Source organism: Eriocheir sinensis, chromosome 21 (genome assembly GCF_024679095.1).
Source record: "Eriocheir sinensis breed Jianghai 21 chromosome 21, ASM2467909v1, whole genome shotgun sequence".
Classification (NCBI taxonomy): domain Eukaryota; kingdom Metazoa; phylum Arthropoda; class Malacostraca; order Decapoda; family Varunidae; genus Eriocheir; species Eriocheir sinensis.
Window position 1 is genome coordinate 1,079,808 of NC_066529.1, and position 26,398 is coordinate 1,106,205.

The following is a 26,398-nucleotide window of genomic DNA, read 5'->3' on the forward strand; positions in this document are numbered from 1 at the left end:
CAAATGAAGGTGGAGTGAATAGGCGAAGGAAGAGGTTAAATATGAAATAATTTATGCGAGACACAGGAAGCGGTTGATATAACAGACGGGTGGAGGGGGGGAGCATGGCTTGATTTTTTTCTTTGTTGTTGTTTGCCTGTGTCCCGCCCACGGGTGTGTGGGTGACAGTCGGGGCTGTGTCCTGCCCACGGGTGTGTGGGTGACGGTCGGGGCTGTGTCCTGCCCACGGGTGTGTGGGTGACGGTCGGGGCTGTGTCCTGCCCACGGGTGTGTGGGTGACGGTCGGGGCTATGTCCTGCCCACGGATGTGTGGGTGACGGTCGGGGCTGTGTCCTGCCCACGGGTGTGTGGGTGACGGTCGGGGCTGTGTCCTGCCCACGGGTGTGTGGGTGACGGTCGGGGCTGTGTCCTGCCCACGGGTGTGTGGGTGACGGTCGGGGCTGTGTCCTGCCCACGGGTGTGTGGGTGACAGTCGGGGCTGTGTCCTGCCCACGGGTGTGTGGGTGACAGTCGGGGCTGTGTCCTGCCCACGGGTGTGTGGGTGACGGTCGGGGCTGTGTCCAGCCCAAGGGTGTGGGTGACTGTCGGGGCTGTGTCCTGCCCACGGGTGTGTGGGTGACGGTCGGGGCTGTGTCCTGCCCACGGGTGTGTGGGTGACGGTCGGGGCTGTGTCCTGCCCACGGGTGTGTGGGTGACGGTCGGGGCTGTGTCCTGCCCACGGGTGTGTGGGTGACGGTCGGGGCTGTGTCCTGCCCACGGGTGTGTGGGTGACGGTCGGGGCTGTGTCCTGTCCACGGGTGTGTGGGTGACAGTCGGGGCTGTGTCCTGCCCATGGGTGTGTGGGTGACAGTCGGGGCTGTGTCCTGCCCACGGGTGTGTGGGTGACGGTCGGGGCTGTGTCCTGCCCATGCGTGTGTGGGTGGCAGTCGGGGCTGTGTCCTGCCCACGGGTGTGTGGGTGACGGTCGGGGCTGTGTCCTGCCCACGGGTGTGTGGGTAACAGTCGGGGCTGTGTCCTGCCCACGGGTGTGTGGGTGACGGTCGGGGCTGTGTCCTGCCCACGGGTGTGTGGGTGACAGTCGGGCTGTGTCCTGCCCACGGTGTGTGGGTCACAGTCTGGGCTGTGTCCTGCCCACGGGTGTGTGGGTGACAGTCGGGGCTGTGTCCTGCCCATGGGTGTGTGGGTAACAGTCTGGGCTGTGTCCTCCCCACGGTGTGTGGGTGACAGTCGGGCTGTGTCCTGCCCATGGGTGTGTGGGTAACAGTCGGGGCTGTGTCCCGCCCCCGGGTGTGGGTGACAGTCGTGGCTGTGTCCTGCCCACGGTGTGTGGGTGACAGTCGGGCTGTGTCCTGCCCACGGTGTGTGGGTGACAGTCGGGCTGTGTCCTGCCCACGGTGTGGGTGACAGTCAGGGCTGTGTCCTGCCCACGGGTGTGTGGGTGACAGTCGGCTGTGTCCTGCCCACGGTGTGTGGGTGACAGTCAGGGCTGTGTCCTGCCCACGGGTGTGTGGGTGACAGTCAGGGCTGTGTCCTGCCCACGGTGTGTGGGTGACACTCAGGGGCTGTGTCCTGCCCACGGGTGTGTGGGTGACAGTCGGGCTGTGCCCTGCCCACGGGTGTGTGGGTGACAGTCGGGGCTGTGTCCTGCCCACGGGTGTGTGGGTGACAGTCGGGGCTGTGTCCTGCCCACGGGTGTGTGGGTGACACTCGGGGCTGTGTCCTGCCCTCGGGTGTGTGGGTGACAGTCGGGGCTGTGTCCTGCCCGTGGGTGTGTGGGTGACAGTCGGGGCTATGTCCTGCCCACGGGTGTATGGGTGACGGTCGGGGCTGTGTCCCGCCCATGGGTGTGTGGGTGACAGTCGGGGCTGTGTCCAGCCCACGGGTGTGTGGGTGACAGTCGGGGCTGTGTCCCGCCCATGGGTGTGTGGGTGACAGTCTGGGCTGTGTCCTGCCCACGGGTGTGTGGGTGACAGTCTGGGCTGTGTCCTGCCCACGGGTGTGTGGGTGACAGTCTGGGCTGTGTCCTGCCCACGGGTGTGTGGGTGACAGTCTGGGCTGTGTCCTGCCCACGGGTGTGTGGGTGACAGTCTGGGCTGTGTCCCGCCCACGGGTGTGTGGGTGACAGTCGGGGCTGTGTCCTGCCCACGGGTGTGTGGGTGACAGTCGGGGCTGTATCGCACCCACGGGTGTGTGGGTGACAGTCGGGGCTGTATCGCACCCACGGGTGTGTGGGTGACAGTCGGGGCTGTGTCCCGCCCACGGGTGTGGGTGACAGTCGGGGCTGTGTCCCGCCCACGGGTGTGGGTGACAGTCGGGGCTGTGTCCCGCCCACGGGTGTGTGGGTGACAGTCGGGGCTGTGTCCTGCCCACGGGTGTGTGGGTGACAGTCGGGGCTGTGTCCTGCCCACGGGTGTGTGGGTGACAGTCGGGGCTGTGTCCTGCCCACGGGTGTGTGGGTGACAGTCGGGGCTGTGTCCTGCCCACGGGTGTGTGGGTGACAGTCGGGGCTGTGTCCTGCCCACGGGTGTGTGGGTGACAGTCGGGGCTGTGTCCTGCCCACGGGTGTGTGGGTGACAGTCGGGGCTGTGTCCTGCCCATGGGTGTGTGGGTGACAGTCGGGGCTGTGTCCCGCCCATGGGTGTGTGGGTGACACTCGGGGCTGTAGGCTACGTGTCCCGCCCACGGGACACGGGTGTGTGGGTTTTGTCCCGCCCACTGGTGTGTAGGTGACAGTCGAGGGTTGTATCCCGCCCACGGGTGTGGGTGACAGTTGGGGCCGTGTCCCACCCACGGGTGTGTAGTGTAGACGCTTTATCTGCTCATTACAAGCGACTAATGATTCATCTCTTCTTCCCTAGGGGGTGGGTGCCGACGTGGTCATTCAGATCCCCGCGGAGCACGTACGGGATCAAGATGGACGGTACCGCCTCGACTACTGGCCCCCGCAAGGCAACCCGCCCCCCAACACCACCTTCACGCCCGCGCAAGTCTCTGAAGGAGTAGAGCTGACTCGGGCGCTACCAGGTACCAAGTATGACTTTCAACTTTATTACACCAATGCCACCATCAGCGACTACCCCACCTGGACGGCCTCCATCACGACAGGTGAGGGGGAGAAGAAAGCCTTACATGCCTTTGTGATATAACAATAAATATTAATTAATTTTGTTATTATTATTATTATTATTATTATTATTATTATTATTATTATTATTATTACTGTGTCGCTAGATGTGTTGCCGAGTATCCGGTGAGCCTCATGCTTCTTTATTTGAATACTATATATCGGTGTATATATATCCTTATTATCTAATTTAGAAGTAAAGAGAGTAGGATTACAAGTTACTGTTGCCAGGATTTTTCTTTATAGCTTTGCTTATGGATGGATGACTTTCAAAGCTTAATATGTATTAGTGCATTTGTATAGTAGGCTATTTAAGTCGCTGTCCTCACTATAGAGTATAAATAATTGATAATAACTTATTATAATCCATCTCCTCGATCCACCTTATCCACTTACATAATTCCCCTCTGTTTTGACAGTTCCACATCCCCCGGTGAACCTTGAGATCCAAGTTCGGTCTGGGAAGAATGCATTGGTCAGCTGGGAGCCGCCTCCCTATGGGAAGTACTCTTCCTTCAAGCTCAAAGTCATCCCGCTGTCGGAGCCACAGGACAGCAACAAGAATATGGCGGTCACGGAGGCCCAGCTTCCCTTCAACCTGCGGGACCTCACCCCCGGGGCGTCCTATGAGTTACAGCTGTACACAGTTTACGAGAAGAAGGAGAGTGATGCTTACATATCATCAAACTTCACCACACGTAAGTTTCAGAGTCTGCCATATATTTTCATATTTCTTGTGATGGTGCTTTATGCATGGGCGGCAGGTGAGTGAAGCGAGGCACCCTCGGGCGTATGCTCCCCATTATATATATTCAGTACAGTGCTTTACGTATACAAGTGGTTCTTAAATTTGGTGGTGGAAAGATCTAGAGGGCGGTGTGGAGAAAGGGTGCGGTATGAGGGTGGCAGGGTGCTATTATTAGGACCTTTTACAAGATCTAATTGACAAATTATGTCACAAACACTAAGGCTAAGCTAAAGGAACACGTTTGCCTTATAGGTAATAACATTGAAATAATATATAAACGATAGCATGGCTTTATTTTGTTACGTAGGTCGGTATTATAAGACACTTTCGCTTCTCACATCAGCTATTTCTAAAGGTCTAAGTTGGGGTCAGTCGGGTTCTAATGAAGGTCTTATTAGGTTCATGATACAGAAGAAGGGGCACACTTCCACCAGATCATAAAACTACTCCTACGAAAGCCTTGTCAAATAAATTATGTGAGCTTGGGTGATGAAATGCTTAAAAATACGGCCCGAAGTCGAAGCGTTGGGGATGGTGGGGGAGGCGCCAGGAACTCGCCTGGAACCAAGGGCACACCACCCTGCGAAAGTTTGGGAACCACTGATGTGTAAAATCCACACCTTTCTTTCGACTGGAACAGGACCCAATGTGCCGGGACGCTTCATTGTATGGTACAGAAATGAAACTACTATGTTGGTGCTATGGCAGCCGCCCTATCCAGCTGGTGTCTACTCCCATTACCGGGTGAGTGCAACTGTAGAATAGATGTGTTATTTTTCAAATGTTATTTTCCAGAATAAAAGATACTGTACATACATTTATGAGGCAGCAGTGAGTAGTTATGAGTTAAGACTGGTTAATTAACCCACCAATATCTCGCTTCCTACTTTAAAACTGTTGGGAAAATGTAAATAGAGAGGCATTTTTTTACCGCATCCAAGACATGGTTTGATAAAGTTTTAGTTAGTTAATTTCCTTATAACTTCTTAAAGTTATACAGTTTTGATAATGGAGTTTGTGCATTTCCCTCTTGTCCAGGTGAGCATTGAGCCGAGTGATGCCTCAAAAAGTGTATTGAAAGTAGACAAGAAGGGAGAGCCACCAGGACCTGCTCAAGCAGCCTTCCACGGCCTTGTTCCAGGTATACACACACACACACACACATCACCTATTATCCCTATTCCTTTCTTCCATCCCATGCTCTTCACTGTTAGTCTGGAAAATGAATGAGATCACTTTTTTCAATTTTTTCATATGGTGTGGTCCATCAATTTTTTTATACCCTTCATCACCAACCAACTCATCATTCTTGTGTCTTCTCTTTGTATGCCTTTCAGCTCTATTTTACACTTTTTCAAATGAGATGATTATGCTATTACAGTTTTTAACTTAGACACAGTTTACCCTGATCTATAAAGATGAGCCCCATTTTCATGCTGGTTTTCTAAATGTTCCCCCATTCATTCTATTTGCATGCTTCCCTAGTAATAAATTGCCCTTTCTAGTTGCACATTTCTCCTCCTTTGACTACTAATTTTGTTTTGTTCATTTGGTAACAGGGCGAGCTTACAAAATCTCTGTGGAAACAGTGAGCCAGGATCAAATTTCTGTGCCCACCACAGCTCAGTACCGTACCATTCCCCTCTCTCCTCGCAACATTACCTTCGATTCAAAAAGCCTTACCGCCCACTCCTTCACTGTTCGCTGGGAAGCTCCTAAAGGCAAAGGGTGAGTATGGAGGCAACTGGAGGGAGCATCAGATGCTAGCAGATTTGTCCACTGTATAGATATCTGGTTGAACCTTATGTGTACAAATGATTAATATGAAGCCTGCAAAGTTTGCATTGTGATAAACTGTATGACATCACTGAAAGCATGCATGTGAAGCCTTGTACTGGTAAAGCTTCATACTGCTTGGGGTTATAATAACCAATGGAAAAAATGTTTCATGGGCCATTTACAGTTGAAAAGCATAATTTTTTTAAATGTGAAGAAAGTATTTGCAGATATTTTCTTTGTAAGTTAGCCCATTGACTGTGGGATTTAGTTCAAAATGTTCTCTCCCACAGCAGTTTTCTTGTTAAAACTCAACGTTTGCTAAATAGCATGAAATATGTATCAGTGTATTCACCTTGTACTTGCACATGTTTTAATGCTAAATCTCTGTAGTGGTGGCAAAGTTCTTACATGCACATCGTAAATTATTAAAATTGTTATCATTATTAATATTGATATTATTATTATTATTTAATTTTCATTATTATTATTATTATTATTATTATTATTATTATTATTATTATTATTATTATTATTATTATTATTATTATTATTATTATTATTATTATTATTATTATTATTATTATTATTATTATTACTTGTATAAATAATAGTAGTAGCAGAAGTAGCAGTAATAGTAGCAGTAGAGGTAGTAGTAATAGTGGTGGTAGTAGTAATAGTACCTTAACAATCAATAAGTCCTACAAAAGTGTTATACTTACGTATACTATTAGTTAGCCTAGACAGCTTGATAAGCTTCTCTTACAGTGCCTCAGTCATGAATTATAAATAAACTGTCAGTTTCATTCATGATTCAGAGCTGAATGGTTGTGCTTTCTCTTTAAATACAAGTTATTCCATTCCTCTAAGCTTTCTATAATGTATACCAATATTGCAGTGAATTTGACCGCTACCAACTGAATCTGGGAGTCAAGAAACAGTCACCTATTTTTATAAATGCTGATGAGCCCCGAGAGATGACATTTGATTCAAATCTGGAACCTGGCCAAACCTATAATGTTCTAATTAAAACATTTTCTGGGAATGTTGCTTCTTGGCCAACTACTGGGAATGTTACAACACGTAAGATAACCTCTTTCTGGTATGGTTTGTAGACTAGCTACCCTAGCACTTTTTTCTGGTCCTTGCAATGATGAAATGATATCACTATGGCTATAATAATGTACGTCTATTGATATAAACATTTTTGCTTCTCATATTGATATATGTATCATTTATTCATTGCTTTTGATTCTCCTATCAGGTCCTTTAAGTGTCCGCAACCTTGTGGCTAAAGAAATGGGTGATGGACGGGAAGTGCAATTGACTTGGGACCCCAATCCAGCTTCAACTCAGGATCGCTTCAAGGTGACTGGGACATACATATATATTATTCCTCCTCACCAATCCTTACCTTTTCCTCATTCATCACTCATTCTCTTTTTTTTCCTCTGCTTTCCCTACTAAATCACATGAGTTTGAAAAGTCTGATATGCAATTTTCATACTTTCATATATTTTTTCATATTTTATGAGAACACTATATCATCACTTACTGCATGGCCCAAAGAATGTAAAAGTCATAGAAAGTACAGTGAATCAAGGTGATAGAATCAAGGTAACAAAATGCACTTTTAATTCCCATGTGAACTCATCATCTTTTCATTAAGGGATTGTGTAAGCTAGGAATAAGGTAATATGGCATAAATGAGGAGTCTTTTGATCTTAAAATTGCAAAGAATGAGAAATTAAGCAAATGTATAGCAAGGTTTACCTAAATATTTATTGTTAACAAGTTTCTTTTAAATTTCAGTACCTTAAATGATGTAAATCCATTGAATAGCAAGTGGTCTTTTTAATGGTTGAGGGAATTTACCCAAAAGTGGTTATTATTAGGCCAATTTGAAATTTAAATTAAACTCAAATCTTAATTACCATAGACTTTACTGGTCCACTTTACATTTTGACACTGCTGTTTAAACCCAGTCAATCAAATATAGTTATTCAAGATTGTGATATGCATTGTAATATGTGTCTTGTACTGCACAGGTGGTATATCAAGAGGTAGAGCGGTATAACGGAGACTCGCGCACCCAAATTGTGACCGACACTTCGGCGGCAGAAGACCTCTACCCAGGCAGAAACTATTCCATATCAGTGGCTGCTATTTCTAATGATGTAGAGAGTGATCCTGCTTCTCAAATATATATTGCAACAAGTAAGTTTTTCCTGCAATGATGTTGGACTAGTAAGCTACTTGGTTGTGTGCCTACTACAGAATTCAGAGAGCCAAGGTTGTAAGTTGATTTTAGTTTATTTTTATTATGTTTATGCTATCCTTTTTTTAGATGTTGTCTCATGAGAATAAGAAAAAATAGTAAAAAAAGATAAATGATTTGTCCTCAGACTTATATAAACAGATATTACAAATGTGTACTTGTTTCATCAGTATGAATTTAATGTCCACTCTGGTCTTGAAATGCCTTAAAGTTTGTTTTTTGCTTCATGTAGTCTGTTGCATTTTAGTCATTTAGAAATGAGTGGGCAGCAAGTTGAAATTATCTAGGTATGTCATACAAAAGGCTTGTATAATTTGTTCGGTGATTATGAAAAAGTATAATCATTCAACATAAACAAAAATCTTATTACAGAGCCAGCATCCCCTATCATTGAAGAGTTACAGCCAATACCACAAGGACTTAATATCTCTTGGAAGAGTGATGTCACTTCCAGGCAGGATAAGTATGCAGTCGTCTACATCAGAAATGATACAGGTAAAGCCCCAAACATTAAAAGTTAGCTAATCTTAGTTTATTGACCATTTCCTTTATTTTCTGCACACCATCTTTGTTAACTGTGTTAGAAATACAGTCCATACACCCATTCATTGCCTGCTCATTCTGAACCCTTCTCAAACAGCTGTCTTCTGTGAAAGTTTGCCTGTACATTACTTTCTCCTCTGAAAACTCCTTGTCCATTATATGTCATACTATTTTTTGTAATTATGAAAATTTTTTGAGATATATATAAAATTTACCAGTAAAACTCTGCAAGTTTATAACTTGGTATGTTACTCGTACAAAGTATAATATTCTTACTCTAACAGCTGAGTCAGTGACTCGTCAGACAGTAGATGCCCATGTTCTGCTGGAAGACTTGTACCCAGGAGCTGGCTATGAAATTAAGGTGTATGCTGTATCTCATGGCCTGTGGAGTGAGCCTCATGTGTACTTCCAAGCAGTATGTGAGTACCACAATTTTGTGTAGTGTACAACAGATTGTTATATAATCTTTTTCCAAATAAAAATATATAATACAACTTATTAAAAAAACTGGTCTTTTATGCCTTAGAAGGGAGACCTGTTTTACATAAATTCATATATACCTTTCATCCCAGTGATAGGTGAGAGGTTACTAATGAGTTGACTTTAAATGTCCACATGCTTATCCTGACATTTGTTTTGTGCAGATCCAAACTCTGTGCGCAATCTAACTATCACGGACACAAGTAACACATCTGTGAGTCTTGCATGGCAGTCACCCATTGACTCCCTCTTTGCTCACTATATCATTAGGTGAGTTTCCAGGGTGTTGTAGAGTAGTTCAGTGGTTTAAACAGCTTTGAACTCATAATGAAAAGTAAGAAAGTGGTTGGAGTTTCATGTTTATCGTTTTGAAAAATCCTAGTTACATTATTTTCAAATATAGCTTAACATATGCTCACCTATATTTGAGGGCTCACATGAGTTAATTCATGACATACTATATACTAAGTAATACAGTTACAGTAGGATTTCAATTTTAGTGATATTTGCTTTGGCAATTCATCATTTTTGTGCTGCGTATCAAGTGTAAACAAACTAACGTTCTAAATTCAGCAAAGCTTGATCTGACTTTAGCCAGATATAGTTTTGTTGCTTGATACAGCGTTATTGCTGGCTATTAATTGCTAGATACAGTGCTGGGTCTCAAGTGTTAGATACAGTGCTGGATATCATGTGCTAGATAGTGTTGCTGAGTGTGATGGGTAGCAAATGCCAGATAGTGTTGTGTAGTGAGTGCTAGATACAGTGCTGGGTATCGGGTGGTTGATGCATTGCAGTGTCAAGTGCTAGAAAGCTACAGTGCTGAGTATTAAGTTCTAGATACAGTATTGGGTATCAAATGCTAGATACAGTATAGGGCAGTGGTTCCCAAACCTGTGCTCGGGACCCAAATGAGGGTCACGAGAGTGCTTCTGAGGGTTGATGAAAGATTTTGAACAAAAAAAAAACATAATTATAATTATATCTTACTATAAAGGCCAATTTAATAGAACTACATAAAATCATAAATTTCTGAATATATAACATAAAAATTACTGGTAATAAATACTATGTTTATGCATTTAGGGTCATCAAGACTATATTTAGGGTTGCAACCAGAAAAATTTGGGAACCACTGGACTTTAGGGTATGGAAGGTTCATGTTCTTTTCCAGGGTTGGCAGAAATGACATTCCATATCATTTTTATTTCTATTTAAATAAATGGCCTTCAGATATCGCACTTTTGAGGGGACAGCATGGAAAGAACTCCCCACCACCAATCAAACTGTGGGTGTTGTGGAGCAGCTGGAGGCTGGGGAGCGTTACATCATCCAGGTGCGCTCTGTGTCCCATCATGTGGAGAGCTTTTCCCCTCAGGAGGTGGAGCAAATTGTTCGTAAGTATCCAAGTTTCTTTTTTTCCAGTTATAGCAAATCATAATAAAATGTAGAAAATGATGAGTGTTCATTGCTGCCTGTGTTGTGAAAGTAGTGTATGTGAAAGACTTGATAAGATTATTTGATATGGGTGAAACGCTAATGGTTTCATCAAATGTTATTATGTTGTCAAGAGGCAGAACACACATACAATAAAACTCTTCAAAGTTGTGCATTTCAATACATATTAACTAATGAAAACCAGAAAAAGTATTGTTGACTGTAAGAATTAGAGAGTAGAGATATTAGATGTAATCCTCTCCTTTTTTGTGGTATTGTCAGTCAATATATAGTTGAAGGGAGCATTTAAGACAAAAGTGACAGTAATAAGGATAAGTCATGCATGTAAGATATTGATCAAACACATCTATTTGAGATATATGAGTATGTACCAGAAAACTCCAGAAATACATATATTTGTTTCTTGTACAGCACCAAATCCTGTGAGAGGCATCGAACACCATTTGGACTCGCAAAATATTACCTTTGAATGGCCACGACCTGAAGGCAGGATCGATTACTACACAATTCTCTGGTGGAATGATCTGACTCCTGAGAAAAAGGTATTTTAAGTACTAGTATATCTACATACATTTTCCTCAACTCGGCAGTCATGTAGGCCCTCAGGAGGCAGGCCTTAGATGAACCATACATAAAGGTGTTGAAAGATACATTTAGGGACAGTATGGCAACCATTAAACTCCACAAGAAAACTGAGGAAACTCCAAATAAGAAGGGTTTTAGGCAAGACAGCACAATGTCTTTAAAATTATTCACAGTTTGCCTAGAGGTATTTAACCCTTTCCATCCATGACGCAGACGTCAGCGTCACAGTATGGAAAGGGTCAAGTGGAAATGGAAGAGGATTAATCCTCTTCCAAACCTCTCAATCCTCCTCTAAATTCCTCTTAATCCTCTTCCCTTTCCTCTTAAGAGATTTAGAAGAGGATTAAGAGAAAATGGAAGAGGATTAAGAGGTTTTAAAGAGGACTCTACGGTGACGCCGTCGGACGCCCATCGGACACCGACGTCGGTGTCGCCGTAGTGAAGGGGTTAAGAAATCAGAGTTGGATAACATAAGAATCAAGGTAGATTGGGATTACTAGCAACCTTACAATCACAGAATGTTGATTAGTCATTATTCTGGATTTGGTTGAGCAATACTTTTTTGTGTCTGGTCATTGGGCCAGTTCAACAGTCCAACGGAGAGTCATTGTAAGCCCCAAACCAGACTAAACTCTCCACAATGATCCTTTGCTTCTACTCAATACCAGATACTAATAAAGAGATCTGTATAGTTTCCAAAGATTTCCTCCTAATTATATCAATGCCAAACACTATACAAGGAATTTTTTGGCTGTATTTTGTGTTTGGTTGGGGACCTTACAAATTTGCTGTGTTGGACTGTAAAACTGGCCCATTGACTTCTTGAATTTTTCCTCCGCAGAAGTCCAAAGAAATCCCTGGCAACCAAGCTACGGAAGGCATCAACCGTAAACTAACTGTTTTGATCGGAGAACTGATACCAGGGGAGCTCTATCACTTCCAGTTTCACACAACAGCCCATGGGGTGAAGAGTGAGAATGTTTCAATTACCAGCAGGACAAGTAAGTACCTTTCTTGTAACTAAATATTCTTTGCAGTATTTCTTTAAAGTGTTGCTTCCATATAAAATGACTTCATAACTCATTAATCCCTCCTATTCAGTGAGTTATGTACACCATGGATCATTTCAAAGTGCTCCAGGCAATTTCTACAGGTCTTCCTTTTCTTGTCAACTTTCAGATTTCCCCCTCCTAAATCTTTTCAGTAGTATATAGCAGGGTATATTTTCCTTTTACTTTATTTTTACTATTCTTTTGCATATAAAAAATCCCATTTCTCAGTTCATCATTATATTTTCAGGACCAGTTATCACTTCAGACATCACCATCGTCAACCAGTTAGAGACCCAGTCCATGACAGTGCGCTACACCCGAACACCACCAGATGTGGCCACATTTGATACTTACAGATTCATGTTATCTGACCCAGCTGTTCCTGTCAAAGAGAAAAGGGAAAATGATACAGATAGAAAGGTATAGTTTATTCACCAGGTGCATGAAGGAATGTTCATATAGAAAGCCTGATCTCCAATTCATCCTTGTAATTGTTGCTCCCATGATAAAACTGATGTGCAGTGTCATAACATATTCATGACAGTAATGATAATGCTACTTTGTAGAGGAAGCAATTATGTTGGCAAAGATTACTGAGAGCTGTCACTTTACTCACAGAAGTTTCATTGGTTGCTGCAGATATTAGACTTTATACTTAGTATATCTCATAATAAATATAAAAGAAAAATACATTTCCCTTGTTAACCCGTCCATTGCAAATGGCATGGATTTGGCTTTCACTGGTACCCTGGCAACATATACTCCCAGGTCTTTCTCTGCCCCTGTGGTGGATAGTGCAGTGTTTCCCATGTGGTATTGGTATGCTGGATATCCCCTCCCAAGGTGCATTACTACATTTTTCTTCATTGAATTGTAGCAGCCACTTTTTGTTCCAATCCTGTAGCTTGGTGATGTCTTCTTGTACTAAATCTGCAGTCATGGGGTTAAGAAGTATCATTCCATATTAATATTTCACTATTTCCTCAGGTTATATTTGAAGGTCTAGTTCCTGGGCGGCTGTACAATGTGAAGGTGTGGACTGTTTCCGAGGGTGTGACCAGTCAACCTTTGATACGCCAAGACCGCTTATATCCTGAAGCTGTCAAGGGTATCAATGCCACCTTCATATCTGACACTGAAATATCACTAGCATGGACGAAACCAATAGGCAACTATGATTACTTCGAGGTTAGTATTATATTTTATGATTCAGAGAGCTTAAGGAGCCGACTTCATTAATGTTTTTTCATACATATTCACATACAGTTCTTTGGTTACTAAATGATTCACTGATAAAAAATGACTGGTTGTTTTTCTTCATCAGCATCATCGTCAGTGTGTGAGAGATTTAAGAAAGAAACAAACAAGAGAAAGAGAAAATTATGTTAGTTTTTGAGCCCCCTGTTCACTTTTACTTTTTACTGCTTTCTATGCCACTATAAAATTGAACTAGTAGGTATTAGTTTAATATTTTATTTATGTGTGCATAATGTAAAAAGAATTGAGATAACTCCATGCAAACTTAGATCTTGCCCCTGAGTTAACCCGTCCACTGCAATTGGCACGGATTTGGCTCTCACTGGTAGCCTGGTAACATATACTCTCAGGTCTTTCTCTGCCTCTGTGGTAGATAGTGAAGTGTTTCCCATGTGGTATTGGTATGCTGAAAATCCCCGTCCATGGTGCATGACTACATTTTTCCTCATTGAATTGTAACAGCCACTTTATGTTTCATTCCTGTAGCTTGGTGATGTCTTCTTGTAGGAAATCTGCAGTCAAGGGGTTAACACACACTATTTATTGTTACAGGTACAGTATTTGAGTGATGATGAGTTAATCACTAACCGTACTAGTCAAGACTTTATCACCATCACTCGTCTACGGCCACACCGCAACTACACCTTCACTGTGCTCACCCGGGCTGGCAGTCTAGAGCACATAATGAGGCAATCTAAGCCTGTGTCTGCTACTTTTACAACTCACGAGAGTGCCCCTGGCAAGGTGAGAATTCTGAAGTTTTGTCTGTGTTCATTATAAAGATACCATGGGTGCTTGCCTGATGTGATTTTCTGAATACATTATCTCAGAACAAGTTAGCACAAAGATTCAGAGCTCTGGTAAATGCACAGCCAAGCCAAGTCTCAGAGTCACATACCCAGTCATTTTCCTTCTGCCATTATTTACGATACCTTTGTTTCATTACCTATACCTTTATTTATTTGTGCTTTGTGCCAAATCAGTGATTACTCCATGAGACTGAATGCCTGCATAATCAATAAATGCAAACTCTGGCTGAATGGGCATTTGACACACTAGCCAGAAATCAACCCTACTCATCAAGTTGTTTCTGTAAGAGACAATCCAGAGTGGAGAAGGCCAAGCCCTGCCCATAAATCTCATGGCTTGCACAAGTTTATGAATCTTGCCATGAGTTACTTAGGATAGAAAGTAGGCCTGCATAGAGACTTGCTGTGGGGGATCCCTGTGTGGCATTGTATGGTGGGCATGGCAGTGGGCTCCAGTATATGCCCCCATTGGTTGATTGACCGAAGGAGAGTGAGGGCTTCACAAGCTCCATAGAGGTCTGACAGCATAGGTAGAGATATATGGAGTCTTTGTAAATCACTATGGAGTAGCTACCTGCTTAAAAAATATATAACATAGGTTTCTATGGTAGGATTTTGATTTGCATACTTTAAAGGTACTGAGCTGTGACAAATTCATGATAATGGAATCCACATTGGTGTTGAGGCAACTGTCCTTCTTTCCCAAAACTGTTCTTGTTTATGTTCTTTTCCTGACAAGTCCTCTTTTAAGCCAATTAGCTCCTATGATTTGTAGGGGCAGTGTATTGAATTCAACTGCAACGTTTCCTATCTTAATTCTTCCTATTTAACCCATACAGCGTTTTGGTATTTTGTAATTTCTTTTCCACCCCAGCGTTGGAGGAAAAATCTTTTTTTCATAAAGCAGCTTAAAACCATGAAAAACGGAGAAATGTTACGTCGTTTAGCTTACCGATGCCTAGAAGTCGGTGTTTTGGGCCATTTTTTATCAAGTCGGGAAGCGAAATGGTCATGTTGATTTCCGTAGACTTTCTTGGATTTGAGGGTGCGTATCCAAGTAAATCGTTTTCTCTCAACATATTTAGCACAGACTTATATATATTGTTAGAGAGTAACTCATTTTGAGCTTTTTGATAGTTCAACTCAATGTACAGTCGCCCACAAGAGTGTTCGCTAACGCAATTACAGTTTATACGTGGCCCCTCCTTACCAAAACTGCCTGTACAAAATTGCCGGTTCTGGACGTCAGTATACCCACTATACCTCACCCACAACACTGTCAAACCACTTTCCAACCATCAACCACTTCAATTTCTACATCACGATCTCCAAAACCACCTCCAACATCCACACAATTAAAAAAAAAGTGTACCCAGAATAATGTCTGCCAGGCTTGCCAGTTATGGCAATAAATGAAATATATTGGGTGGTCAGTATTCCCAAAGGATCAGTCTACTAGGGCACCAACACAGAAATCACCCTCAACACACTCCAGTGATGTGAAAAAATGGTACATTAAATACATACGTCGTACATATCTGATGCTCAATGGTATTAAAAAATAATACGTACGTCGTATGTATCTGACGCTGAATGGGTTAAGATAAAAATATAAATGAATTTTTGCACCTTTCAATGGGTAAAGCAATTGATTCTGATAACTTTATGCAATTTCAAATCAATAGATTATTATGTTTCTGTCTGAATGAATATATTGAACTCTGAGGTTTCTCAGTGGAGTATAGATGAGTTGTACTCAGTTCTAAGCTTAGCTTTCATTTCAAATGATCAAATATCTTTTTCTTTTCAGGTGGCAGAATTTGCTCCAAGTGAAGTTCGGCCTAACCAGATTACCTTCAGATGGACATTACCTCCTGATGAAGAAAATGGTATCTTATTAGGATTCAAAATAAAATATGGAATAAAAGTAAGAATCATTATCATTTGCATAGTTTGATCACATCTTGCCACAACATTGCTATGACATTGGATAGTTGTTTTTCCATTATTGATTTCTTTAAAGTATCAAATATTGTAATCATGTTATTTTTGAAAAGATATTTTCATATGATTGTTACATGCTTGACCATTTATTACAATGACATCAGTTTTATCTAATCCCTCAAAAATATGATTATTTTATAATATACATTGATTTAAGATTAATGTAAGAACTCAAGCCTTGATTCAATTCACTGAATAACCAATTGTATCTTCAATGTTTAGGGTTCATCCAGTACAAGTGTTCACGAGTTTGGTCCTGAAGAATTTGAAGGAACCATTACCAATCTCATCCCAGGCCAGGAATACACATTTGAGATTGAAGCAATAAATAAAATTGGTTCTGGACGTGTTAAGTACTGGGAAGAAAGAATGCCAATTGGAGGTAAGAAGTAAATATGTATTAAAAACTATTAATACAGTAAACCCTTCCTCAAATGAACCGATTGGGGGGAAGGGGGTGGCATATGAGACAGGAGTCAAAAAATATGTATCATTATATAAACCAACAGAGACAGGAAAGCAAGATTGGTTTAATGCAAGATGTGCAGGTGCAAAGAAAAAAAAGAGACAAAACGAGGGTAAACCCAGACCCTGTAAAATTACAACTAGGTAAATACACACACACACACACACACACACACACAGAACACAGTAGTGGACTGTACAAATTAATTGTATGAAGTCAATTTGAATTGTGATTGATGTATTAAAAATTTGGGTATAACAGTATTTTAGTATAATACGCTCCGTATTAACCATAAATTATGAAGAGTCTTTCTCCTCAAATATGATAATATTGCTGCCCCAAAGTTTGGGGAAAAGTATGAGGAAATATTCATGTATTTTTTTAGTAATTAATTGTCGTAGGAGCTGTGGTACAAAAATTCTTGTATGCTTCCCAAAGGGTGCATGAAGTAAGATAAGGTTGAAGAATACTGTTGAGAATTATGCCTCTAATTAAAAAAATCATGAACTACAAATTTTGGTTGTATGTGATATCTACCTCTTTACTGCATCACCTCCCATTCAAACATCTTTGCAGTGTTTCTTTGCTCTTAGTTTTGGGCTCATATTAGATACTATATACATACATACCGTTATATTTTCAAGCAGACAATCCGTCTTTGATTTTCTACAGCTCCTCCACAACCAAGTCCCCAGGTGTTTCCAACAGAAGTTGCACGAGATTCCACAACCATTCACATCCGTTATCGGCAAAACTATTTTTCGAATATAAATGGTCGAGTTATCAAGTACACAATCATAGTGGCCGAGGATGATACCAAATTATCAAAAGGCCTAGAGCTACCAACCTGGCAAGATGTTCAAAGCTACCCAGTATGGCCGCCATACCAAGTAAGTATCGATGAGCCCATATGTTTTTATTTTTTTCTCTTTTTTGCCAATTTTGATGGTGATGCTCATTATTGAGCCTGTTTAGCACTCAAGTGTTAATATCAAATCACGTGTGTCTTGGTATGTGACGTGGTTTCTTTCCTGGTAACTTTTGTATAGCAATTAGCTGCATAAGGAACACATTATAATGGATCCAGATGAAATAAGTTCCTAGGCATTACCACTCCCAGATATGTACAAGGACTAACTGTTCAGCTCCAGGAGAGGCACTTTGCTATGACAGATTTACATATGTATGTATTTAACTATACATAAGAAAACAATAAGTTTGGCAGTTTTTGTGAAATCTTCATTGGTTGAGAGAATTCTGATGTTAATACTTGCCATTGTTGAAAGTGTTGTGGTAGGGAATTTTAATAGCCCTCATTCTGGAACAAAATACCCTCACAAATACCAGCTGCTCACAAACATTCATTTAGTGTTTTTAGGATCATAAAAACAATTATATTCATGGAGGTAAGAATATATGAATAGCAGTTCTGTAAATAAATCACAAAACTTAGTTTAGATGAGTATATTTTAAAGGAATCAAACATCTTCAGAGGTTCATAGCTCAATAAGTACTCTACACAATTTCTTTGTGTTCTGTTTCAGGTAACAGAGCCATACTTCCCTTTTACCAATAAATCAGTAGAGGATTTTGTTATTGGGACAGAAAAGAATTGTCGAATAAAACCTGGCTTTTGTAATGGAAAGCTTAAGCCAGGATCAACCTACAGAGTTAAGATCCGTGCATACACTGGTGCTGACAAGTTTGTAGATACTAACTACAGTATCCCTATAACTACAGGTGAGTCAGTTTAATCTGTCCGCTGCAATTGACATGGATTTGTCTTTCACTGGTAGCCTGGTAACATATACTCCCAGGTCTTTCTCTGGCTCTGTGGTGGATAATGGAGTGTTTCCCATGTGGTATTGTTATGCTGGATATCCCTTCCCAAGGTTCATGACTACATTTTTTCTCCATTGAATTGTAGCAGCCACTTTTTGTTCCATACCTAATCCTATAGCTTGGTGATGTCTTGTAGGAAATCTGCAGTCAAGGGGTAAATAACAGTATCTAAATTTTTCATGGGACTGTGCACACATGCTTTGTACCAGTTTGGAAATATATTATTAGGATAGGTTTCTAATAATTTTATGATATTTATAATGAGGATAGTATTTGGAATGAAGAATGTTTTACTGGATAATGCAGTTTTAGATAAAAAAAAATTTAATTAGAGTTAAATCTGTAATATGATAACATACAGCTGACATAATATAGAAGTGAAGTGAGATGTGCAGTGTCTGCCATGAGTCATTGCAGTAATAATCCTCTCCATATTGAAAGATGAGGAATTTTTACCACATTTTCTTACACTGGATTTGGGAGAGACTTGCATGGGAGAGTAGATTTAAATATTGAAGAGAAATATTGTCAACACATTGCAGGAAATGTTGTTTTTTTATTTTTAACCCGGTAGCAGCGACGGGCCAAATTTGTGGCTTTACCGTGTACCAGCGACAGGCCAAATTTGTGCCATGATATAAACCCCCCAAAATAGATGATACATAAACTGATCACAAATGCTTTGATATATATTATGAAATGGTTTGTGTGAGTGGTGATTTTTTCTCATTTTTCTCGCTTAGAGGGACCATTAAGAAACGTGATCCCCGCTGCTACCCAGTTAAAAGTATCCAACTCTGTCATAAATCTCTGTTTTCAGACTTCGAGGGAAGCAATGTTGGCCTTGCTGTGGCAATACCTGTGCTGCTGTTGGCACTGGTGGTTGTGGTGATTCTGGTGATGAGGCAGCGAAGGGTGTGTTTCTTTCCCAAGAAGACAATGGAAAGCAGAAAAGACAATGACATGCACTCCTTACCAGATTCTCTCATTGAAACTTCGTAAGATTAAATACATTGTTGCTGTTACAGTTCTTGGAGGCCTGTGTTTTAACAGTCACTTACCAGGTTGTTTTTCCTCTGAATACTAGAAAGTGGATAAGCAAATTCAAGGTTCCTTCATCAAACTGTTAAGTTGAACATAAAATTTGTAAACTACAATTCTTTTCTTCATATTCAAGACTTATATTCTTACCCTGTGTATGTGAAAAATATGATTATGGTGACGACAGCACTCTATGAAGAGGCTAGACATTATTTTCTGTAATACGACATTGTGCAGTATGGCCCATATTATATGTTTTAATGTAATTCCTTTTTATATTTTAGACGTCCAGTCAAACTCAAGGACTTTGCTGCTCATTATCGGTTCATGGCGGCAGACTCAGAGTACCACTTCTCAGAGGAATATGAAGCATTGAAGCACGTTGGACATGACCTTCAACGTACTGCTGCAGACCTGCCAGTCAACAGACCTAAAAACCGCTTCACCAATATCCTTCCCTATGACCATTCTCGCTTCAAGCTGCAGCCTACTGATGATGAAGAGGGAACAGACTATATAAATGGAAATTTTGTACCTGTGAGTAATTAGAACATGTTCTTGAGAGAGCCCTTAATTTGACATATCTCTAACTTATGATTTATGCTTTATCTTGTTCTAAAACTGTCTAACTGTCCATCTACAACTTTGATCCTTCCTTCTCTACTTATGCTTCTGCTGGCAACCCTTCAACTCCTCTCACTTTATATTTATTTACTGTTTTATATATTTATTTATTATTTTTATTTAATTTTCAGGGCTATAACTCACCACGGGAGTTTATAGTGACCCAGGGTCCCCTGCCCTCCACCAGAGATGACTTCTGGAGGATGTGTTGGGAAAGCAACTCTCGTGCCATAGTCATGCTCACACGCTGTATTGAAAAGGTGAATATTTTGAGTGATTCTTCTTTTTTTAAGCACTAGTGTTTTTGAAGAACTACCTCAACTACCTCATTTTCTTAACATATAATTTGTAATAATTTTTATCATTGCTGATACTCAATCCCTGAAAATCCTACAGAATAAGCCATAGAAAATACTATCATTCTTAAAATTATATTATTTGTAGTTGATTGCATAAGCATGTATGTAGTTCAAACAAAAAGCATTTAGTACAGCATATAATAAATACTTTTCTAATTATATTTTGAAATTATTATTATATCTCATTGCTTTAAATATATGCATTTGTTATTACAGAGCTAATAAACTTTTTGCAGGGTCGAGAGAAATGTGACCACTACTGGCCATATGACACCCAGCCTGTCTACTATGGTGATATTCAGGTCACTATTCTCAATGAGAGTCAGTTTCCTGATTGGAGTATCTCAGAGTTCAGAGTGTGCAAGGTGAGATTTCATTAATATTTTATATGTTAAAGTAATGTAGTGCAGGGTGATTCCTAATATCTGTTAGCTATTAAACCATAGACTTGAGTATTTAAATATTTGGACCAAAGGGATAGTGTGAGAGCAGCTAGCTATAAGAAAACTTGAGGGTATTGCACAAGTTTACCCTCAAAAAGTAGTTTTTTTAATAACTGCTGATGCATTGCATTGTGGTGGGTGGACCACTCTATCAAGCTACTACCATAGGCCATTATAGCATTGTTGTACCTGTCTGTCATGACTGTACCAGATAATTGCAGCAAGCAAGGCTCTTCAACATGGCAAGGTATTGTTCCATGAACAGTGCCTTATGAACTGCAAATTGGTAACAATGTCCAGAAGTAAAATAAAAATCAGATTTTCTCAGTACAGTCTGTGTAAAATCAATGTTTTTATTAATATAAACAGTTTAATAGAAGATACTGTGCACCAAATTTCAAAGTGGTGTTTTGTAAGAGTATTAACCCACATTAATAACCATAGCTCTATAATTTATGCAGTCATACCTTCAATAATCAACCATAGTATGTACTACAGGTTATTCACGTCATGCACAATAATATGTTATTGTTTCAGGGGGATGTATGTCGGGTCGTCAGACACTTTCATTTTACAACGTGGCCAGACTTTGGTGTACCTGATCCTCCACAGACTCTGGTCAGATTTGTCAGGTCATTCAGAGAGAGAGTAGGCCCAGATCAAAAGCCTATTGTTGTTCACTGTAGGTAAGTTTTCAGTATTTGAAAAACTACTTTTCAACTTACTCCTCAAACTACTAAATCCAAATAGTTTTCCTGCAATGTTGTGCCATGTTGTGCTATTATTGGTCATTACCTGCTTACCTACATAACAGATATAAATCTTTTTCAGTGCTGGTGTGGGTCGATCTGGAACCTTCATCGCTCTTGATCGTATATTGTTCAGCATACGAACATGTGATTATGTAGATATATTTGGTATTGTGTATGAGATGCGACGAGAGCGTGTGTGGATGGTTCAAACAGAGCAGCAGTATATATGCATTCACCAGTGTCTTCTTGCAGTATTGGAGGGAAGAGAAAATGAACATTCTGTAACAGAAATACATGACAACCAGGGATTTGAAGGTAAGTTACAAATATAAATTTTAAATGTTGTCTACCAAATGTATAATGTTGAATGCGTAAAAAGAAAGACAATTTGATTTACATAATTATTTAATCATTTTCTTCCCATTTCCTTATTCATTTCCTATACTGATCTAGGGCTCAATGGGAAGGTGATGAGGTGATGAGTGGAGGTGCAACAAAACAGATGATATTCTTTCCTTCTGCTGCTGTCATTTTTGGGTATTTTGCATGTTGTTAGTGTTGTTCAAGCAAATTCTAACAAGCACATAGCATCCTTTCCCTTTTCTTATTTTTGGTGTGTCATTCACTCACCATCTGATCATGTGCTGGGCGTGTGATCACCAGCCAGTGCCCTTCAAGAAGTAGCTCCTTCTGAGTTCATAAAACCAATTTATGGGTATGGCAAGGACATCACACACAAAAATACACTTCTTTTTAATAATTATTCATGACCTCTTGTTCTTTCATTATCTCGGTCCACTTTTTCTAGTCCTGTTACTGCATTGAACATAATTATTAAGTTTCCTTTTTCTCTTCTGTTTTCTAACTTTATTAATTTACAAATGTGTGTGTGTGTGTGTGTGTGTGTGTGTGTGTGTGTGTGTGTGTGTGTGTGAGATCAGGAAATGGCTTTCTTACCCCAAATAGTTGAAGCTGATGATTCTAACAAATAATTACTTAGAGTTGAGAGATAGTAATGTTGTATGGTGTTCCAAAGTAATTAATGTTGCACATTTAAATGAACCAGCTGGAGTTACTTACTCAAGCTATTGTATGTTTTTTTTTAAGGCATTTTAGAGCCAATTTCAATTACTTTCCAGATAACATAAAAGTTCACTTGTTATTCATTTGTCCTGCTCTCATATTAAATGTCTTATTTTGTCTTCCTTTTAGATGATGAAGGAATAGCAGAGTCGGGCATGTGACAAGAGGCTTATAGTCTGCAGCACATGCCGATCCATCACATAAGTATAGAACTTTGCTCCTGAGAGTATTTTTCAAGATGTATACCCAGGACCTTAGTGTTGAAAGTCAATATGGATACTGGTGTTGGTTTCCATGGTAATTATCTAACTTTTTTTTATTTCCGTTTACAAATTAGTAATAACATGATGATAAAAAGTCAACAACTTCCTTATCAAATTCATATTGTCTGTATGTGGGTGCTGAAACATTGTGGTAAACTAAAGGGCTGGTTTTTTCATGATATGGGTTCTATTCACCTGTGCTAAATTTTTGTTTCATTTTTTGTGTGTTTTCCAGAGCTAATTCTGTTCATCTCCAGGTCCCTCACCACTTTAAAATATGTCAAGCTACATATTTTTCCCACAACAAATTTTAAATAATATATACACTTTTATTTACAAAGGCTGTGCAAAGTATGAAATGAATGATAAAAATTGTAGCTGTGCACTAGTTGTTTACATTTCTTAGATCCATGTATTCAGTCTGCCCTTGCTACTGATTTTTTGCTGCATCTCTTATACCTGGTACTTATTGGTGTCCTTTATTTTTACCCTTTTTTTTTCATTTTGTTTTGTACGTATTTCAATAGTTTCACTTTGTTGGAAAAATTTTTAAGTATTTATTCCCTCTTTGTATTTACTTTTACATTCCAAGTTATCAATTTTACATTATACATTTTTCTTTCTTATGCAATTTCCCAGTTTTCATTTGCTAATCTCTCATGTTCAGTGTTACTTCATAAACATCCAGTTATTGTTTGTCCTTATTTTCATCACAATAGTAAAGTGGTCCAAGTTTTCAAATTTCCAGCTGTGTACACTCATTTTCCCTCATTCTCTCAAGTACTATTTACTTTCCCATCATCCCATCCACTGCATCACTTACTATCAAGCCAATCTGATGTAAGACTTCTTGAGCCTGCAACAGACTAGCAAGCCCATGCGGGTCAGCTAAATGTAAGCATATCACTGATGTGTATTATCAGTAATTTCAATCTGTGGATTCATCAAATTTTCCTTTGTATCTTTTGACTCTTATCTTTACTCAGGAAATACTTTTTAACTTTCTTCCACTCTTTCACTTCCCTGACAGTAAATTTCCTGGCATCAACTCTAGCCAAGATTATCAAATGACTTGCCTAGAACTTAAAAGTTTTGTCAGTGTCCCCTCTGTCAGTCCCCTTGTTCACTTGAAGATCTAAGCTTATCACCTACCATCCTGTGCCTTTTTGAGGAGTACAAAATGATATGTATATATATGATTTTTTCTATGATAATTTTCTCATCCTGAATATTTCTTTGTAATATTTTCTTCACAGACTCAAATTATTCTGTTTTAATTATGTTTAAGAGAACCAGAACAAAACAGTATGATCAGTGTGAGGACTTACTAGTTCTGAATAAAGTTTAGGGATAACCTGCTCTTCTATAGCAGAAACTTTAAAAAATATTTAACTTAATACTCTTATTGGCACAACTTCTAATATAAAGGCACTGATCAAGGTCTAAACTCATTTACATTCAAATCTTGCCAAATTAGATTCCGAGGTGAATGTAATCTAATGCAGTATAGTTATATTGTAAAGCTGGTATGCCGCCTACACACAGTATTCCTGTGCCAGCTATGAGGACTTATATCCTTAGGTCGTGTAAAGGGAAAAAATGAATTGCAGACAAATATGAAATTCCCGTGTACTTAATGAAACACAAGTTTGTCTTGTGGTACTTAACTTGGCTCTGGTGATGAACTGTAGTGAGCCCGTAAGGTTTTTCATTCCTAATTGGTACCCTAAAGTCATTGCTAAACTTAAATCATGCCAAACAAAAAGTATTTAATTTGAAGAAAAATATTGGTTTTGGGGTCCTCCACCCTACAATTTTACAATTTTAGCTTATCATCAACAGACTTTGTTCTTACATCTTAATATGGTGTCTTTCCTTGTGCTCTTTAAACTTCCTGGTTACTCAAGTGGTCTTTCATTGTTATGGGCAGTACCTGGGCCTTTAGGTACCAGACACAAAGGTGATAATAGAATGGAAAAATAATGGCCACACTCGAGGGAGAGGGGCAAAATAAACAGCAGTCTGTGCAGGTGCGACATTGAGGAGGAGTCACGCCAGCAACATAGCCGACAATGCTACAGCTTGTATTGTCTATCACTTTGCTGCAAAATTTAAACTTAATTCTTCTATGTCAAGCCTGGATTTGGAATATTTTACATTGAAGTTGCTAAACTCAGTACCTCACTGTATTTTCTTTATCTTTGAAACTACCAAGTAATTGACCATTCTGTAAAATGGAGGTTATTCTTTTCATCTAGATATTCTAGGTGCTAAATGTTTTAGAATGTTGAAAGCTGAATGTTTTCTCATAAGAATCATTGAGGAAGTCACTAGAATATGAAATACTCGCAATCACTCTCAGTGTGTGTTTGTATGTGTGTATGTGTGTATAAACAGTGTTTTAAGTTCCTTGTATATTAACAAGAACCAGAGTAAATAAACGAGTATATCCTGAAAATAACAATTAATAAAAAATTAGCTTTCTAAACTTTGTACAGCATAATTGCCTACTTAAAAAAACATTGATGATTTGCTCATAATGGTTAATCAGTTTGAAGGTGAAGCAATACAAAATCAACTTGTCCAAATTAGTTATTTCATACATGTATTTTAAATGTTGTTATAAGTGTAGATATCTGTATTTTTTTACAGTTTGTATTGTATATATTGTGTATGATCCATATTTTTATAAAATTATAACACAGTAGATGTTTTCTTTCCTAGATTTTTAATTTTAGATGAATTTAAATTGAAATCGTGGAGGATACTTTGTTGTAGTGATATTAAACACAGCTATCAAGTCACACATAAGAGCTACTTTTGACCCCTATTTTGTCACCAATAGTGTACATATTGATGATCCAAATATATATTCTCAGTAGCCTAAGAAAAATGAGTGTAGCCAGTGACATCTTAAGTAATGGACGGCGAACTCTTGCTATTGCGGCGGCCTTGTCATTAAGCCGCGAATTTTGGAAAATCAACCGCTTTGGTGCGAATCAACATAACTCCCTTATTTCTGGGGCCTAACCTAACCAATTTATTTTTCTGATTTTTCTGGAGAGCGGATCGACAGATATGTGATAATTATTCTGAGATGCGAGAATACAAGCATCCTTCAGACTCCTTTATTTATCCCTTCCGATTTTGTAAAGCATATCACATAAAAATTCTGACAATGAGCTTGGTTGAACATAGTCATTTGTGTTGGTGAGATAGTTTTGGGGTTCAGTGAGGTGTGGGTGCAGTAAGGTGACAGTACTGGTGCGTGCATAGTACCGCTGGTATAACGAGGATCAAGCCTCTACCTGTAACCCCTGAAACTATACACCTATCACGTATAACCCTTACTGCAGACATTCAACCATACATCAAGGATCAGCCCTCTCAACCGTATGTGCGTGTCTT

The 26,398-nt window shown here is 40.1% G+C and overlaps 1 protein-coding gene across 2 annotated transcripts in view; it reads left to right on the plus strand.

Moving 5' to 3' along the window:
* Positions 1-25,694, plus strand: part of LOC127001485 (tyrosine-protein phosphatase 10D-like) — a 41,977-nt gene extending 16,283 nt beyond the window's left edge. Inside the window, exons 2-30 of one of the 2 annotated variants that reach the window (XR_007755309.1) lie at positions 2,859-3,105; positions 3,544-3,822; positions 4,513-4,616; positions 4,911-5,013; positions 5,432-5,600; positions 6,547-6,731; positions 6,913-7,016; positions 7,697-7,865; positions 8,299-8,421; positions 8,754-8,891; positions 9,117-9,222; positions 10,186-10,349; positions 10,822-10,952; positions 11,837-11,996; positions 12,295-12,467; positions 13,035-13,235; positions 13,857-14,048; positions 15,924-16,040; positions 16,340-16,499; positions 17,256-17,473; positions 18,128-18,323; positions 19,246-19,423; positions 19,751-20,003; positions 20,222-20,350; positions 20,686-20,814; positions 21,430-21,578; positions 21,724-21,959; positions 22,098-22,181; positions 22,857-25,694. Coding sequence is in view for 1 of the 2 variants with exons in the window: in XM_050866043.1 (XP_050722000.1) it covers positions 2,859-3,105; positions 3,544-3,822; positions 4,513-4,616; positions 4,911-5,013; positions 5,432-5,600; positions 6,547-6,731; positions 6,913-7,016; positions 7,697-7,865; positions 8,299-8,421; positions 8,754-8,891; positions 9,117-9,222; positions 10,186-10,349; positions 10,822-10,952; positions 11,837-11,996; positions 12,295-12,467; positions 13,035-13,235; positions 13,857-14,048; positions 15,924-16,040; positions 16,340-16,499; positions 17,256-17,473; positions 18,128-18,323; positions 19,246-19,423; positions 19,751-20,003; positions 20,222-20,350; positions 20,686-20,814; positions 21,430-21,578; positions 21,724-21,959; positions 22,857-22,888 (4,545 nt within the window). In the remaining variant the exon portion in view is untranslated. The remainder of the gene's footprint in view (positions 1-2,858; positions 3,106-3,543; positions 3,823-4,512; positions 4,617-4,910; positions 5,014-5,431; positions 5,601-6,546; positions 6,732-6,912; positions 7,017-7,696; positions 7,866-8,298; positions 8,422-8,753; positions 8,892-9,116; positions 9,223-10,185; positions 10,350-10,821; positions 10,953-11,836; positions 11,997-12,294; positions 12,468-13,034; positions 13,236-13,856; positions 14,049-15,923; positions 16,041-16,339; positions 16,500-17,255; positions 17,474-18,127; positions 18,324-19,245; positions 19,424-19,750; positions 20,004-20,221; positions 20,351-20,685; positions 20,815-21,429; positions 21,579-21,723; positions 21,960-22,097; positions 22,182-22,856) is intronic. The other variant, XM_050866043.1, reaches the window with a different exon arrangement.
* Positions 25,695-26,398: the final 704 nt, after the last annotated feature.